Source organism: Hippichthys cyanospilos, chromosome 15 (assembly GCF_059441005.1).
Source record: "Hippichthys cyanospilos isolate Australia breed blue-spotted pipefish chromosome 15, RoL_Hcya_1.0, whole genome shotgun sequence".
NCBI classification, from domain to species: domain Eukaryota; kingdom Metazoa; phylum Chordata; class Actinopteri; order Syngnathiformes; family Syngnathidae; genus Hippichthys; species Hippichthys cyanospilos.
Window position 1 is genome coordinate 6,215,173 of NC_142383.1, and position 15,776 is coordinate 6,230,948.

General features: G+C 39.3%; 1 protein-coding gene across 1 annotated transcript; it reads left to right on the plus strand.

Annotated features, from left to right (window-relative positions):
- Positions 1–9,108: 9,108 nt before the first annotated feature.
- Positions 9,109–11,254, plus strand: LOC148411512 (apelin receptor B-like). Its single transcript, XM_088435191.1, has one exon. The coding sequence runs from the start codon at positions 9,124–9,126 to the stop codon at positions 10,192–10,194; it is 1,071 nt and encodes a 356-aa protein (XP_088291317.1). The 5' UTR covers positions 9,109–9,123; the 3' UTR covers positions 10,195–11,254.
- Positions 11,255–15,776: the final 4,522 nt, after the last annotated feature.

Genomic DNA, 15,776 nt, shown 5'->3' on the forward strand with positions numbered 1-15,776 from the left:
TTGCAATTTTGCAGGTATCATAAATCTAAACTGTGCATACAGACTTAATTTGTACACATTTTCATGTTTTTTTTTCTTCCTTAATGCCACTCATTTCCTGTAGGGAACATATGATTCTTCATTGGTTATTTTTATGTTTTTTTAAGCATCTTTGAGGGTTGTTTGACTTTTTTTTATTCAAAGTGCCGGTTCACAATATTGTACAATTACAGGCACATTTCATCTTGTGTAAAGGCACCTTAGTAATGTTATACTCTTTCCATTTTTTTTTTTTTTTTTTGTATACAGTAAAGGTTTGAGTCCCACCCCTTTACTGAAAACATGGCCTGGGCGATATAGTGGTATTTTTTTATTACTTCGATATTTTTCTTATGATCACATTTAAAAATTATAAAACTTATATTATTAAAAAATATAAAATTGATGTTTTCACCCTCATGAGATTTCATAGCTTCCGCCTTTGTCCTGTTTCCTTCAAACTCACACCAAACAGAAGGCTAGCGCAACATGGCTACGGCTCAAGAAAGCGAACAGTTTGTTTCTAAAAGACAGGAGTTGCATCGTCAGTCGTTAAGAAGTCGTTTGGGTTTGGAACAACAGACATTGAACAAGTAATGCTGCAATGTTTGTTCGAAGCCTGTTGTAACAAAAGGCAACAGCACAACAAACTTATTTTGGCAACTAAGGCCTTGTCTACATGTGACCAGAGCAATTTAAACCTCGCTATTCTCCTTTCTTTGAGTTGGCAAATTGAATTGAGAAATTTGAGCTGAATGATAACATAAATCTACAGTTCATGATGAAATACAGTTTATGATGGCTACATGTAAATGCGGATCCAGAGAATTTGGCAAATCACATGTAGAGTAGACAATGGCTAAAATAGAGGCAACTACCTGAGTATGTATAATGTCAGGCTCTCCAAGGGGAACAAGTCTGCGTCAACCAACAAACTCCCGCTGAAAAGCAACTTACCGTGGAGTCGTTTACACAAGGAAGCACATATGATAAGATTGGAGCAAATGGCGCACGATCACGGAAGCAGCCGTGTTGCGAATCGCTAAAGATCAAGCAAAGTATATACAGTGCAAAATATTGGGGCGGAATTGTCACATGCAGCAGGACATGCCTCAAGCAATCGGCAGTGGACAGGCTGCTCTTCCTTGCCAAAAATGTATTTAAAAAAAGGGGGGGCAACAAGCACACATTTCAGGTCTTGCATAAAATAGCTGGTCTACAACGAAATAGGTAGCACTTTATCTGAACAGTTTTGTTTTTAAAGTGATACAAGTTACGATGTTTGTCAAAGTTAAAAAAAAAATAAATAAAAAATGAGTTTGCACTGTATCAAGCTCATACAAAGTTCCACTACGCTATCTTAGTTTATTGTAGGTATTTCATGCAAGGCAGCTGTTTTGTACTTTAAATCGATAAGGAAGTTATGTATGTTGAATGCTTGCTAAAATAAAAACATAACATTGGAGAAGGTAAAAAAAACAACAGAAAAAACTTTTTTTTTTTAATCTGTAATTTTGTTTTTAAGTAAAATTGCCAGCCCTACTGACAATGACACAATAATTACCCAGATTTCACAAAATACAGTATAAAGAAGTAACAATGAGCGTGGTCACAGATGCTCAACCAAACTATTAAGACGTGATATCTGTTGTCTGGAACACTTGAGAAACAGCAAAAAACGTGCAGATGTAATTCTTTGGTCTTGAGGTCTTATGAGGTATGGTCACAACATACTGAGGTTCTGTGTGGAATTAAAGGGAAAAATCATACTATCAAGGCCAGCTATTACTTTATTTTTTATTTGGTGATCCATGTTAGGGAGAATATACCAGTAAAAATTATTAACTAGCTTAGTTTCATGCTTATATGACAGTTGAGAGTGTTACAAAGTTGTTTATAAATAAACAATTTCACCTAGAGTTGTTTATCCATTCGTATTCGATGAAGAGGGATGGATATATCTTCACTAACTCATTCAATACCAAAGATGTATTTTTTTTTAATTACATCAGACATTCAATTCTAGGTAAGAAAAAAAATCAAATATTAGGCTAACAACGGTTGAAAAAATGGCTCATAATAAATTAGGTAACTATCCAGTCTAAGTATCATCTTTTTCTGTCACTTGCAAAGTGAAGATGTTTTGAACTGGTCTTTTTTTAATCACTTTTTTGCATGTGCATGTGTGTTTATCCCTCCAACGGGGATGAAGGTGTTTTGAACACTGGTCTTATTTTTATCACTTTTGTGTGTGTGTGCGCACGTGTGTTTATCTCCTCAACGGAGATGTTTGTGAGCAAGCAAGTTGTTGCACTTAATCTTGCGCTGATCTGAAGCCACTTCCTGCAATTGTTGGGTCACATCCCCACTGTCTCCCCTCTTCCCGTCCATCCAATCCCCCACCATTGCTGAGGAGGAAATGGGGGAGCTTGGAGAGGATACACCGAGAGTATTGAAAAAAAAAAAAAAGCTACTGCAAAAAAAAAAGCGAGAGTCCTGTCCTGGCGCTGATAAAAACAGATTGCCCTAAAGTTGGTCAGGCAGTCTGCTTTGTGAGCTGATGATGATAATGCCAATATAAAGCAGCAAAAATTTGGAAATGTACGATCTGTACAATAATTTCTAATCCTAATCAACCAAGGAATTGAAGGTTCCAAGTTGCTCAGAATTTTGTTTATTTTATACTTTTTTTCAAACTTCAAAAGCCCCATTCAGAGACCTCATCACCTTTTTTAACTGAGTATATATTGTATATCCCAAATAGGGTACCAGCTATCGGCAATCAGCTATTTTTGATATTCGAATAGCCTACAAAAATGTCAAATATCGTCTATTTGGATAAAAATATATTTTGGGGGTATGAAAAACAATGATAAACCCAAGAGTAATTCATATATTTTTTTAAATTCAAATGATTTATTTATAATAATTTAAACTGTGCTTCGCTGCACACTATTTTTCCCTTCCTCCTCTAAATCCATCCTCACAAATGTTAGTTCAGGAGACAAATTTGCCGGCTGAAACTGCACATTTGAGTCAGCATGGTTTGTTAAAATGTGATCAGTAGGAACGGCAACTGTGTTGGGCAGTCAGCATCAAAGTGTGCATTTACCTCTAACACGCCAGCCTATATGGGGCAGTAGCTAACTAGCTAGTCGCTAATTTATGCTAGGCACAGCTATAACGAAGCGCAAACCACTGGTGAATACTTGAAATAGGTAACGTTTGTCAACATCAGCGTTCATATATCAAGTTTGTTAATAGATCTATAAAAATAATCAAAGATGTAGACTGTTCGAAAATGATGAAAGTGTGTTTCACAAACAACACAAAGCAACATAGTAGATTACAGGATTATTTTTACAAATTTGTGTTTTGTCCCAGCAGGGGATGTTCGTGTCATCACAGGCTGACTTCATAGCCTTATAATTGAAACTAATGACAAAAGCACATGGGAGTCAAGACCTCTGGGTTTGAGGTTACAATAGCTTATTGTGTTTCAGCGAGTCTTACACACTCTGTGTAGGTGTATGTGTGTGTATGTTTGTATTGGATGCATGCTTGTATTTAGTGCACGTGTGTTCTCATCTGTGACACTTGAAACCAAACTCGCTCGAGTTTTAACATTTCTGAAGTTTAGACGTCCGCAAAGGTCCATAAAACGGTTCATGTTACGTATGGAGGCACACACGCTAAAGCTTCCTAAATCCTGGAGAGAATATTAAAATAATTCTCACATTGTTTGGACTTTTTCTTTGTCACACTTTCCCACGGGAATAATGGCATGGCCTTCGTGAGATTCTTTTTGAATTGAGCACACAGAATTGTACGTGTACTCACTAAGTCGGAAGAACAAAATACAGTGGAAGCTTACAACTCTCGTAATTGACAGCCATTGAATGCATGAAGTTAGAGGGATTTTTTCAAAAATAAATGCCCTCCCCAGTAAGGCAGTGACAGATTGTCATGCATTAAAAGTGTTTCTTCTGCAGGTTGGACGTGATGCTCCTTCACCCCTGCTCCTTTTTGTTTGGAACAGGAAGTGACCACAACTGCAAACACTGACCCAACACGTCACCTGTATAAACAAGCTCAACTGATATGTATTGCTTCTGATCCAAATGTTTGTCACGTAAGTTCACATCTGACTTATTTATATTTTTTTGCATGAACACGATCGGGGATTTTCCATCTCCTCATTCTTATATCAGATAAACATTTCATCTGGGCTACTTCTGGTTTAGGAGACAACAAGTGGAAAGCAGGAAGGTTGCTATCAACACAGTCTCCCGGCCGACCCCCAAACAGAAGCCGGACCTCCATGTGTCTGCCCCACCACCCCACCGCTAAGGTGAGCAGCTCATCAGGAAAAGCTGCTCGAGATGTCTACTCGGGTCATGGGGTTCATTAGGTCGGACAAACACCTCGTGCACATGTGTTTAACGACCTCAAGGAAGTCCATAGTGATGACATTGTTCCATTGTAGACAATGGTGGGTGAATCGGAGTTTGTCTTGAGTAATCAAAAATAAATATTTGCTGTGATTATCAAAACACTGATTTGGAGGCAAGAAACATGTTTACTTTTTGCATCGGGATTGCATTGTTGATTTCTTTTTAGGGCTGACAAAGCTCAAACACACACATACATACACACATACATACACACATACATACACACACACACACACACACACACACATATATATGTATACAGTGTATATATACAGTATATATATATATATATATATATATATATATATATATATATGAAACCTTCCATCTCAAGTTTCCTCTATTATGTTTGACAAATTTACAGTCTCTTGCTGCAAAAAGCTTCAATATGGTCAAGCAAATGCACAATAAATATAAAATTATTCCCTACAAAACATATAAGACAAAACACAACACAAAACTGGAATGTACAATTAATGCTGTAAATTTAAAAATAAAATACAATATTTCCCTTTTGAACAAATGGTTATTTACAGCCTGAGTGTTGTGTCATTGACTAGCTTTTTACAGTCACAACTTAAATTATTTTACCGCCAAAAAATGGCCATGATGTCACTCAACATTTTAATAAATATTGCTACAATATGATCTGGAGTGCATATTCTACAGAACACCACTTTCTTGTCCTTACCCAAAACTATTTTTTCCAAAACACTTCCTAGACATTTACGCAACTGATTAATTGTGCTCACACGTTAGCTAAACACTCTCCAACCATTCATTTGTCTCTGAAACAGGTCAAATTTATCGTAGCTAACAAAAGGTGTAACCACCTCCTACCCGTGAGGCTCACAGGCTGGTGGCAACTGCTTGATGTTTTTTGACAATTAGGGTAAATGCAGCCAAAGTGTCTGACAGTACTAAATTACTAGTTCCTTGGGTGCCTGTCTTTGCAGCATAAATGTAATTAGATGCCTGATGAAAGAAAGTGTTTATCACTGTGAACTTAAACTCACACTTTCAGCTGTGGAAATGCTGAACTAAAATCTAGAATCAAATGAAATGTGGACTAAGACTTGCGTTCCAACAAATAGTCAGGATGAAGAATTGATCATATGCTAACATGCTGGCTATTAGGTTGCTAAACTACAATAGCGACCTAACTACACAACAACTAAGTGCAATGGCAATTATGCCACATCGATTAAAGTAAACATTCATCACTATCTATTCAAATACAAAAATGTTACTGAATTGACTTCTAAGGAAAACCATTGACTGAAATCTAGAAATAAATCAAATGATGCCACAAGACTTAGAACTGTTAAATTATTACCATAATGAGAAATGCTGTTTGTTAGCATTCCAACAAATGGTCCGATAGGAGAATTGACTACGCATAGGTCTCAAACGCCAGTCCTCGAGGGCCGCAAACCTGCATGTTTTCCATACTGCTCTCTTAAACACACCTGATTCAAATGATTAGGATCATTTTCGAGCTCCTGCAGAGCTTGCTGATGAGCTAATAATTTGATTCAGGTGAGGTGATGACAGAAGCATCAAAAACATATAGGATCGCGGCCCTCGAGGACTGGAGTTTGAAACCTATGGACTACAGTATATGCTAGCATGCTGGCTATTAGTATGCTAAACTATAGCAAGGTACACAAAAAAAATAAGCGGCAACACAACAATGCCGATTTTACACAAAGATGCGTAGGAAAGTTCTTGAGAGTTGAGAATCAACAAATGTTAACAAACCACTAATTGGAATAGTAACATATAGCCGCATAGCAACCTGAGTCGCTAGAGGATTTGAGCAAAGCGCTAAGGCCAATTGATAAGGATAATGAAGCCATTAGCTGATTGGCCATTTGTCCCATTATGCATGAGGTAACATTGTCTGTCATTGCATTTTAAAGCCATACCACCAAATCATATAGCTAATAGATGAATGCTACATATGCTAGGTTTAGCAACAGGTACATTTGTAGGAGACTGGTGATCTCATGAATGACTCATAAGCTGTCACAAAAAAAGCCTTGAGGAACCAGCTGTCTGCACAGCCCCCAACATTTAGCCCACACCCCCACCCTCTTTCCATGTGCGCATGCTGTCTGTGACAGCTTAACACACACATCAAACAACTGCTATACCCCCCACCACAACTAACAACACACCTCCCTGCTTTTTAGGCGTCACAAATATCACCAAAACGAACCTCAAATGTACAAGATCTGCAAGAAAGATCAAAGATAAGGACTTTGCACCAGACAGACTCACATGGTGGTGTTTTTCTTCTGTCTCATCTTTTTTTGCTGTCTGTTACTAACTTGTTGCCCATAATTGATGGACACCGGGGAAGTATTTTCAACACCGTGTGTGGTTTACAGCGCAAGGCCACACATGAGAGGACCGAGGGGGCACAGGTGGACGCTAGCTAAAAAAAAAAAAAAAAAAAATCAACTCAAGTAGTTGCAAATAGAACCATAGTTGTTTTATCTTATTTTGGTGAGTCTGACTGATTCTTTTAAGTTCTAGTTAAGTTAATTCTATACGCAACTGTTATCAAATGTCCAATGTCATGCTGGGAATTCTCTATAATCCTGCAAATGAACAAAGAAACAATACCTACCTACCCAAATAATGTTCTTTCATTCCTGTTGACATCCCTGCCAACGCTTGGCTAAAAACAGCACACGGTGCCACCAAAGGACAGATGGGAAGTTCGCTTTGATTTATTCGGAGGTTTTTCCTGCTTTTGCCAGAACGGACAAACAAGCAGGATAAGACACAAGTTGGGTGGATTCTTTATATGCACAATTAAAGTTGTAAAATTAATACCTCGAGTGTGCGTCACAATTTTAAAAATAAAAACATCTTTTGGCAACACATGGCGGCAAAAGCAAAGGCCTCATCATGAGAGGAAGGTGTGCGCAATGAGGAAGGACGAGTGAGCATTCAGAGGAGGAAGGGATCAGTGCGTAGGGTTGAACATTGTTGAGTGATACAGTAGTTGTGTCTAAATGTCATCGGGTCGGCGCCACCGCTGCTCACCCCCGCGCTGAGTTGTGGACTGAGAGGGCCCATCTGGGATAGACATGAAAGACGCAAAGAATGGTGCTTATTCACAAGTCAAAATTTAAAATCGCGCCAAATCACAAAATAACAATTATTGTTTGGGGAAAAAAAGGCATCCCAGATTTTTAATCTTAAAATGATTAATGCCACATGGCCCCCACAGAATAAGGAAGAGATGCCTCTTTATTGTATACTTTTCGCAAAAAATAAATAAATAAATCTCATACTGTTGAAGTGTTCAGAAAAGTAAGTAGATTGGTTCTCAGCTGAGGCTTTTCAATATTTTATAATATAAAATAAATGGACCACATTTGGACTAATAGGGTTAGACTTAGAAATAACAGATAATCAGCAAAAAAAAAAAAAAGTTGCAGATGCAACATCCGTTTTCAGGGTTTTGACTGTTTCCTTGAGGCTGCTCTCAGTTTACACAATGAGTATTAATTTGTATTTTATTGTTGTTGTAATTAATTCAAGGTCTGATGACTTCCACCGTGTTGGTTTGTGGTCGCACATGTTGGAGCATGTCCACAGGCAGCCATAGGATGGAAGAAGAACAAGCCAGATGATTTGGCCTTGAGCTGCACAGTGCTCAGGTACCGTAAGGACTCTCTGATTGATATTGAAATGAAATGGTGGTACATGTCAAGCCCGGGCTTGACTTGTGGCTGACTGTCTAAACATGCCTACATGACTACTTTTGCGGCCTCGGGGGTGAGAAAAAAAAAAAACACAAAAACTTTGCAACATGAGCTATCACCTTACCGTTGAGATAAATCCTTCGTTATTCTCTTTCATTAGCGCAAAATGAGATGAAGGAAGAGTCTTTTTAGTATTGCCGCCATCCTATCGTGCACTCAATCATCTTGTAACCATAATAACTCTGATCCTAAATTTCAATCAATATACTTAGTGACTGAAACCCCCGTCATCGTAATAATTGTTTCTACCTATTAACCATCCAAAAATAATCAAATACTTTTTTTTAGTACTTTCATATTCATATTGCTGCATTTCAGAATGTTAAGTGCCTTACTTACCTTGTCATTCAGTTTTTGTTTGGGTCTGTAAAAATAGTATATGAGCAAATAGTGTATGCTGATCATTGTTTTATAAAGCAAAATTAGATATTTTGATGCAACTAAAAGATCAGTCTGCTTTTGTGGTGGACTACAGAAATGTGTGAATATTTACTTTTGAGAGGCTGAAATGCAGAGGGCTTCTTTATATATATATATATATATATATATATATATATATATATATATATATATATATATATATATATATATATATATATATATATATAATGTATGTGTGTGTGTGTGTGTGTGTGTACGTAGGTAACAATAGTAGATGCAATTTGGTGTAATTTGCCATGTTTGAATGGGTTACAAATGAGTAGGTGTGTTTCCACTGAGAGTGGGAGGTTGTGTTGTGCTTGAGGGGGGGTGCATCCTGGGAGGGTTCATGGTTCAGAGGGGGCGGAGGGGGTGTTACGCGTCGTATTTAAGAGCGGGCAGTTCACACTCGCAGCAAGTCACTCCACAGCCACTCTAAAGCAAAAGCCATGGAGACCACAGAGAGCCCGTACGAGTACTATGACTACGAGGAGCTGGAGAACTCCACCATGTGCGACTACTCCGAATGGACGCCGTCCTACTCCGTCATCCCGGTGCTCTACATGCTTATCTTCATCTTGGGCCTGTCGGGCAACGGCGTAGTCATCTTCACCGTGTGGCGAGCGCAGGGGAAGCGGCGCGCGGCCGACGTCTACATCGGCAACCTGGCCCTGGCCGACCTGACCTTCGTGGTGACGCTGCCCTTGTGGGCGGTGTACACAGCCATGGGCTACCACTGGCCCTTCGGCGTGGCCCTGTGCAAGATCAGCAGCTACGTGGTGCTCCTCAACATGTACGCCAGCGTCTTCCTCCTCACCTGCATGAGCTTCGACCGCTACCTGGCCATCGTGCACTCGCTGTCCAGCACCCAACTGCGCACCCGCGACCACATGCGCGCCTCCCTCGCCGCCATCTGGACGCTGTCGGGTCTCCTGGCCGCCCCCACACTGGTCTTCCGCACCACCCGCCACGACCTGACTAGCAACCGCACGTCCTGCGCCATGGACTTCGGCCTGGTGGTGAGCACCAAGCGTCAGGAGAGCCTGTGGATCGCCGGCTTGAGCATCTCCTCATCGGCCCTTGGTTTCCTGCTGCCCTTCCTCGCCATGATGGTGTGCTACTGCTTCATCGGCTGCACCGTCACGCGCCACTTCAACACCCTGCGCAAGGAGGACCAACGCAAGCGACGGCTCCTGAAGATCATCACCACGCTGGTGGTGGTCTTCGCAGCCTGCTGGATCCCCTTCCACGTGGTGAAAAGCGCCGACGCCCTCTCCTACCTGGACCTGTTCCCGGCCACCTGCGCTTTCTTGCGCTTCCTCCTGCTGGCTCACCCCTATGCCACCTGCCTAGCCTACGTCAACAGCTGCCTCAACCCTTTCCTCTACGCCTTCTTCGACCTACGTTTCAGATCGCAGTGCCTGTGCCTGCTCCATCTCAAGAAGTCTCTGCACGCCAGCCCAGCCGGCTCCCTGTCCTCCCAGAAGACGGAGGCCCAGTCTCTGGCCACAAAGGTCTAGAACACCAGTAGGACTTGATTGTTGCCCAATCGGTGCTACGGATTCTTGACTCTGGATACTGACTTTTGAAGAACTTCTAAGGGACCAAATATGAAGTAGACCGTGTGGAATGTATCTCCAAAAAGGCCCATGTTTTTTTTTTTTTTTTGGGTCGAGTCTCAACAACTGAAGAATAAAGTGATGCTTTTGTTCTTACTCTTTCAGAGGTGGCAAAAGACGCTTGTGTAAAAAAAGACTTTTAAAAATTGAAGTCTGGTTCGACTACAATAGAGACTGAAATGTAAAAAGAAATATTCTCATCAATATCATTTAGATAACGAAACAAAACGTCTTCCCTCGTACACACAAGTTTCTCTCTTTCATTTTCAAACAAGCGCTAGCTAGCATTTTATGCCTCGCTAACATTGTCAAATTCTGGAATACAGCTGACTCAAGCTTTTTAGTTTTGACAATTATTCATAATCACTCTTGCATTTGACCACAGACAATTCTGTTAAATAAGGCTGTGGATGGGGAATATCTTGCTTCAATAAACAAGTAGAAAGTTCGGATAACTGTTTTCAGATGCAAGTAAAAAAATCCGAAGAAAAAAAAAGTACAAAATACCCGGAGTACAGTAAGCCAGTATTCGTGCTTATTAACTTGCCACCCCTGCATTTTTTATTTGTAAGCACTTGAGGTGTAACAACCCAGCAAGACGTCAGTGTCTGTGGCATTTCCAGCCTGCAGTGTGTTACTACAGTCATGTGTCTGTTGCTATGAGGTGTCAGGCTCTGATAAGCCCGTTAAGAAGAGACGGGGGTTCTTGGGATGCAAGGAGGGGGGTCTAGACAGACGGACAGATGGCAGCTGACAAATGTTTTCAGACTGCCTGGACTGAGAGCCCAATTAAAAGGTGACTACTTTGACAGGCTAAGTGTGGCGCGTGTGTGTGCGCGAACGTGTGTGTGTTGTCAGACAATGCATTTGTTCCTGACCGAAACATGAATTTTTGAATATTTTTTATACATTTGTGATTTTTGTGCATGATATTTTTTGTAATAAAAAGTGAAAAAGCTCAAACAAAGATCCTCTCCTGTTTTCTGTTGCGTCACTCCTTATGCTGTCGTTTTGCTGGAATGTATTTTCTCCCCTCAGTTGAATGTTTGCTTGTTCCTGAGGACGCATAAGTGAAGGGAGGCGGTGGCCCTTCCATTGTGTCGTGTGCTGCTGTTCCAAAGTATATGTCTCCAGGAAATGCATGTTGGACTTCTATATCCCCCTCAGAAAGACATATTTCTGCTGCTGTTGCATGAACAAGAAACTGTTCCTCAAGTTCCATGTAGTTTTAAACGATCCATTCGACTAAAAAAGTAAAAAAAAAAAAAAAAAATCTTAAAGACAGCTTTGGAGCTCTAAATGAGAACTTAAATGATTGTGGATGTTACTGAGCTTCTTAAAGCCTAATCAGAGAGACAGAAGAAGCAGCCTAATCCGACTGGTTTTTAAAGTGGGAGTAGACGCTGCCTCTCTATGGAGGTAGCTAATTGTCATTGTCATTGGACAATATGGTACAAGACTCCAACATTAGCGCAAGTCGCTAGCTATGTGGTGCACGTGGTGCATTCATACGCAGTCAGACACTTTAAACACAGGAGGAAAAAAGTTCCATCTACGGATCAAACTAACTGCAAATATCTAAAGAATGTTGACTTTCTGACAATCTATAAACGCTGACATATATCAAGAAGAATGAACAGGGGAAATTCTTTTAATAAACATCTGGGATAGGCACCAGCAAGCCAGCAACCGTAGTGAGGATAAGTGGCTACAGAAAATAGATGCTCTTATGTTTACAATTCTCAAAATAACACGGCTTAAAATTCTTGTGATTGGTATGTTAGAGAATCAAGATAAAGAATACGGTTGCAGTTGTGGTGCACACTCTGTGTTCGTGAAAAAGGGCACTTCCTTTACAATTCAAAACTTCATGTTTAAAAAAATAAAAATTAAAAAGACACCTTTAACCTTGTGAAGTATTTTGTCAATTTCTTTTATCTTTAATCAAAGGCATTTGCATCAAAAGCAAATCATTGAAAAAAGACACTGGGGACCTGAAATTTCACCCTGATGGTGACATGTCAAATTTCACAGAGTAGAGTGATAACGTAACTCTCCGAGTTACGATTGCAACATGCAAACATGGCTCCGGATAATTAGGCAAATCTCCAGTTTGTTTATTAGAGTTATTGAGACCTTTAGTTTCAATTTAAACATTTTATTTTAATTTTTTATTTGAAAAAAACATGGGGGGTGTATAGCAGATAGGGCAAACCAGAGACATTTCCAACCAGTTTGCAAGAACCCCAGCAAGACTATGCCTTAGTCATCACACACAATCTCTTGGCTAGAATCCCACAGGAATTATGTGTATGAAAACAACCAAAAAATGGTCAAAATTCTGCACAAGGGTTAACGTCTCCATTTGTCATTCTGACTTCCAAAGCACAGTAGAGTAAATCGTGATGATTTGAGTCAAATCATTCAGATCAAATCATCCTGATTTGAAAATGGATTTTGAACTGAATCATAGACCAAAAATTCTGAATAGAACTGTAAGACACTCAAAAATGTGTGTGCAATAGAAACATGCCCCTGACGTTAGGCAGAATCCGCATACGCCTATTGAACCCTACATCAAGACAACAAGCAATTTTCAACACTTTAGGTTGCTCAATAATATACTCACATAGATGAATGACATTTTGGTCAATTTAAATGTTTTTTCCTCAATCTATACTCTTGGTCAGCTGTAGGGCTGCACAAATAATAGAATTTTAATGGCGATCACGATATTGGCTGCCACAATTAATTAAGCTGATGCTTGACAATATTAACATTTAAAAAGCCAGCACTTTGTCATCCTACCACCAGGGGCCAATGTTTCCCACATGTTTGCCTGACAAAAGTCTTTTATTTTCTCACCCTAGTATGTTATTTACCAGTGTGAAATGGCATTGAGTTTCTCACTAGATTTCTAACATACACAGTCCTATCTATCAATTGAGACCCATTTTGAAAAAGTGGAATAAATTCTGTTTGAATTGACCGAAAATGACATTTTGACTACTAATTGATTAAAATTTGCTTAAAAGTAAATAATGTGCTTGGATGTAAGTAGGCTTCAATTTTTTTCATTGGTTTGCAAGTAGGTTAGCTATGTTGCCCTGTGTGCCAAGTGTTTGCCATGTCTTGTGTGTATGTTTTAATTATTTATTTATTTTGATTTTTTTTTTTGTTTTACTTATAAGTATCAAGTCTTGAAGCCTTGTTTAATATACTTCTTGTATAAAAAAGGGCACTAAATAGACGTTTGACCAAACATGACTATTCATGATCAATAGTCGCGATTTCAATATTGACCAAAATAACTGTGGTTATTATTGTGGCCATAATCGTACAGCCCTCGTCAGCTGTGTTATTTTTACAGAATATCAACCAATCTAAAGCCTTAAAAAATGAATTTTCACAAAGCAATGCTCATGGTTATTGAACAAACTTGTCATTTTTGGCATTTTGTAGAAAAATGGATTTTGCTTGAGACATTTTTTCTTAGATTTGTGAGAAATTCCCCAAATTGTGATATAGGAGGTTTCAGCCCATGCCAGCAATATATGATTCCTTTTAAACATCAGTCTGTCCCTAGAGTTCAAGTAACAGAAGAGTTTCTCAGTCATCTTGCACATACAGTACAAGATGAATGCATTCCCTGCAGGCTCATCAGCTTTTATAGGCGAGGTCATTTCAGCTCTATTTCACTAGAGACGCCTGGCCAAAGTATTCCTGACCTTTTGGCATCAAAGCCGTATCCTGCTGCGTAACATAACCTGCATAGATTATTTTCACTGAGGTTTTTATGAAGCGTGCGCGCTCATGTTACGTTAAGACTCAAAAACATTTCATGGCGCGTGCACGCTGCAGAGGTGCCCTTTGGGCTCTTTGATGCACTTTGACTGCAGACCACGATCCAGAAATATTTGTTTTAAGACAAACGTTTTCATTCCGGTGTGAAAACAAGGTGCGGAAAGAGAAGAAGAAGTCCTGCAAAGTTGATATATCATATATGCTTTTTGACAGTGCATTGGAATTGCAATCTATGTTTAAGATTGTGAAAATGCTGTTTATTTTATATATTGTGTATTTATGTAATGATATTCATTTTTTAAGATTTTAGAGGAATATTTATGTAATCTGTCATCCCATAAGTAACTTGGGCCTATTTGAGCACCATTCCTTACCACATGAGCACCTGTAAACACCCTCATAACTGTTGAATTCAAATTAACAAAATAATAACGCTATAATGTGGTTCTCAAGCATTTTTAGTAGGGGTGAGAATGTGTAACCGTCTCACAATTCAATTCATTTGAGATTTTTAGGTCATTGATTCGATTCAGAAACTGTTCGGTTCAAAATGTTTGATTCAATGATTTGACTGACAATAACGTCTGCTTCAAACTGTAGGTGTGCTCTGCAAGACAGATTTCCAGTTGGAGACTTATGTGTCTTTTTCATGTTTATTAAGCTTTAATTTGTAAGGAAAGTGCTTTTTGCTGCAAAAATAAAATGTGGATCACAAGTGCAGCTCTATTTTGATTCATTGACATCAACAACCACTGCAATGCTAGACAAACGCCGTTTTGTTTTGTAAACAAAAGTGACAATGTACTTCTTGAGTAAATAATGCATGAATCTAATTTAAATCCCATCATTCTTCTTGATATGTCAGCTTTATAGATGATTAGAAAGCCTATATGAATTAGATGTTTGAAATTATTAACGTTAAATGCATTGAGGGGCAGTTTCTCTGTGTTCAAAATCTCCAACTGTGTTTGAATGCATCATGTTGTTAGCAGCAAGCTAGAGACTTGTGCAATGGCATACAATGGCAGCACAAGTGATTTGTGTTTTCTTTGTGCCCATAATCAACATTTTTTTAAATGGTGCTGTGTTAACTGTGGTAGCTCTGTGATTTGATGGCAAAAAAAAAGTCACGGGGATCAGCTAAAAAAACTACTAAGGCTAACTAAAATAAATTCCTTTTATGGCTATTGCGTTGTTGTTCGTGTATTATTTGGTGTTTATTTTGAAGCTGAACCTCACAACATGTCATTGTGTTGTGATGTTGTTGGTCTTCCTTGGTTTGCCGGTAATCCCAGGAAAGAAGCGGAAGCTCAGTAGTGCTTTCTAGCAGTTGCCTAGCAAGTGACGACTCTCTCCTCCTATTTGTGCGTGTGAAATTCACATAGGCCGTTGTAGGCAGCGGTTTTTGTGTCATCCTAACGTCTTTTTTTTTGGATTTGTTGTTTGATTGTCTGTCAGCTGAAAAATCAAAATTGAATTTTTGGCTGAAAACTATTTTGGGTGGTTTTCGGGGCATCACGGGATGACAAATAAACGATGGCAAATTATTGTTTGGATCCCCACGCTACAATTCTGGTTCCTTAGAGGTCTGGGAACCTCAGTTTGCGAACCAATGCTCTCTAGAAACTAAAAGGGAGACTTTCTGTCAGAACAGACGTGAATTGGCAGATCAATGGGTG

What these genes read in the sequence shown, in the direction of transcription:
- LOC148411512 (XM_088435191.1), top strand. Translation starts at nt 9,124, where the DNA reads ATGGAGACCACAGAGAGCCCGTACGAGTACTATGACTACGAGGAGCTG.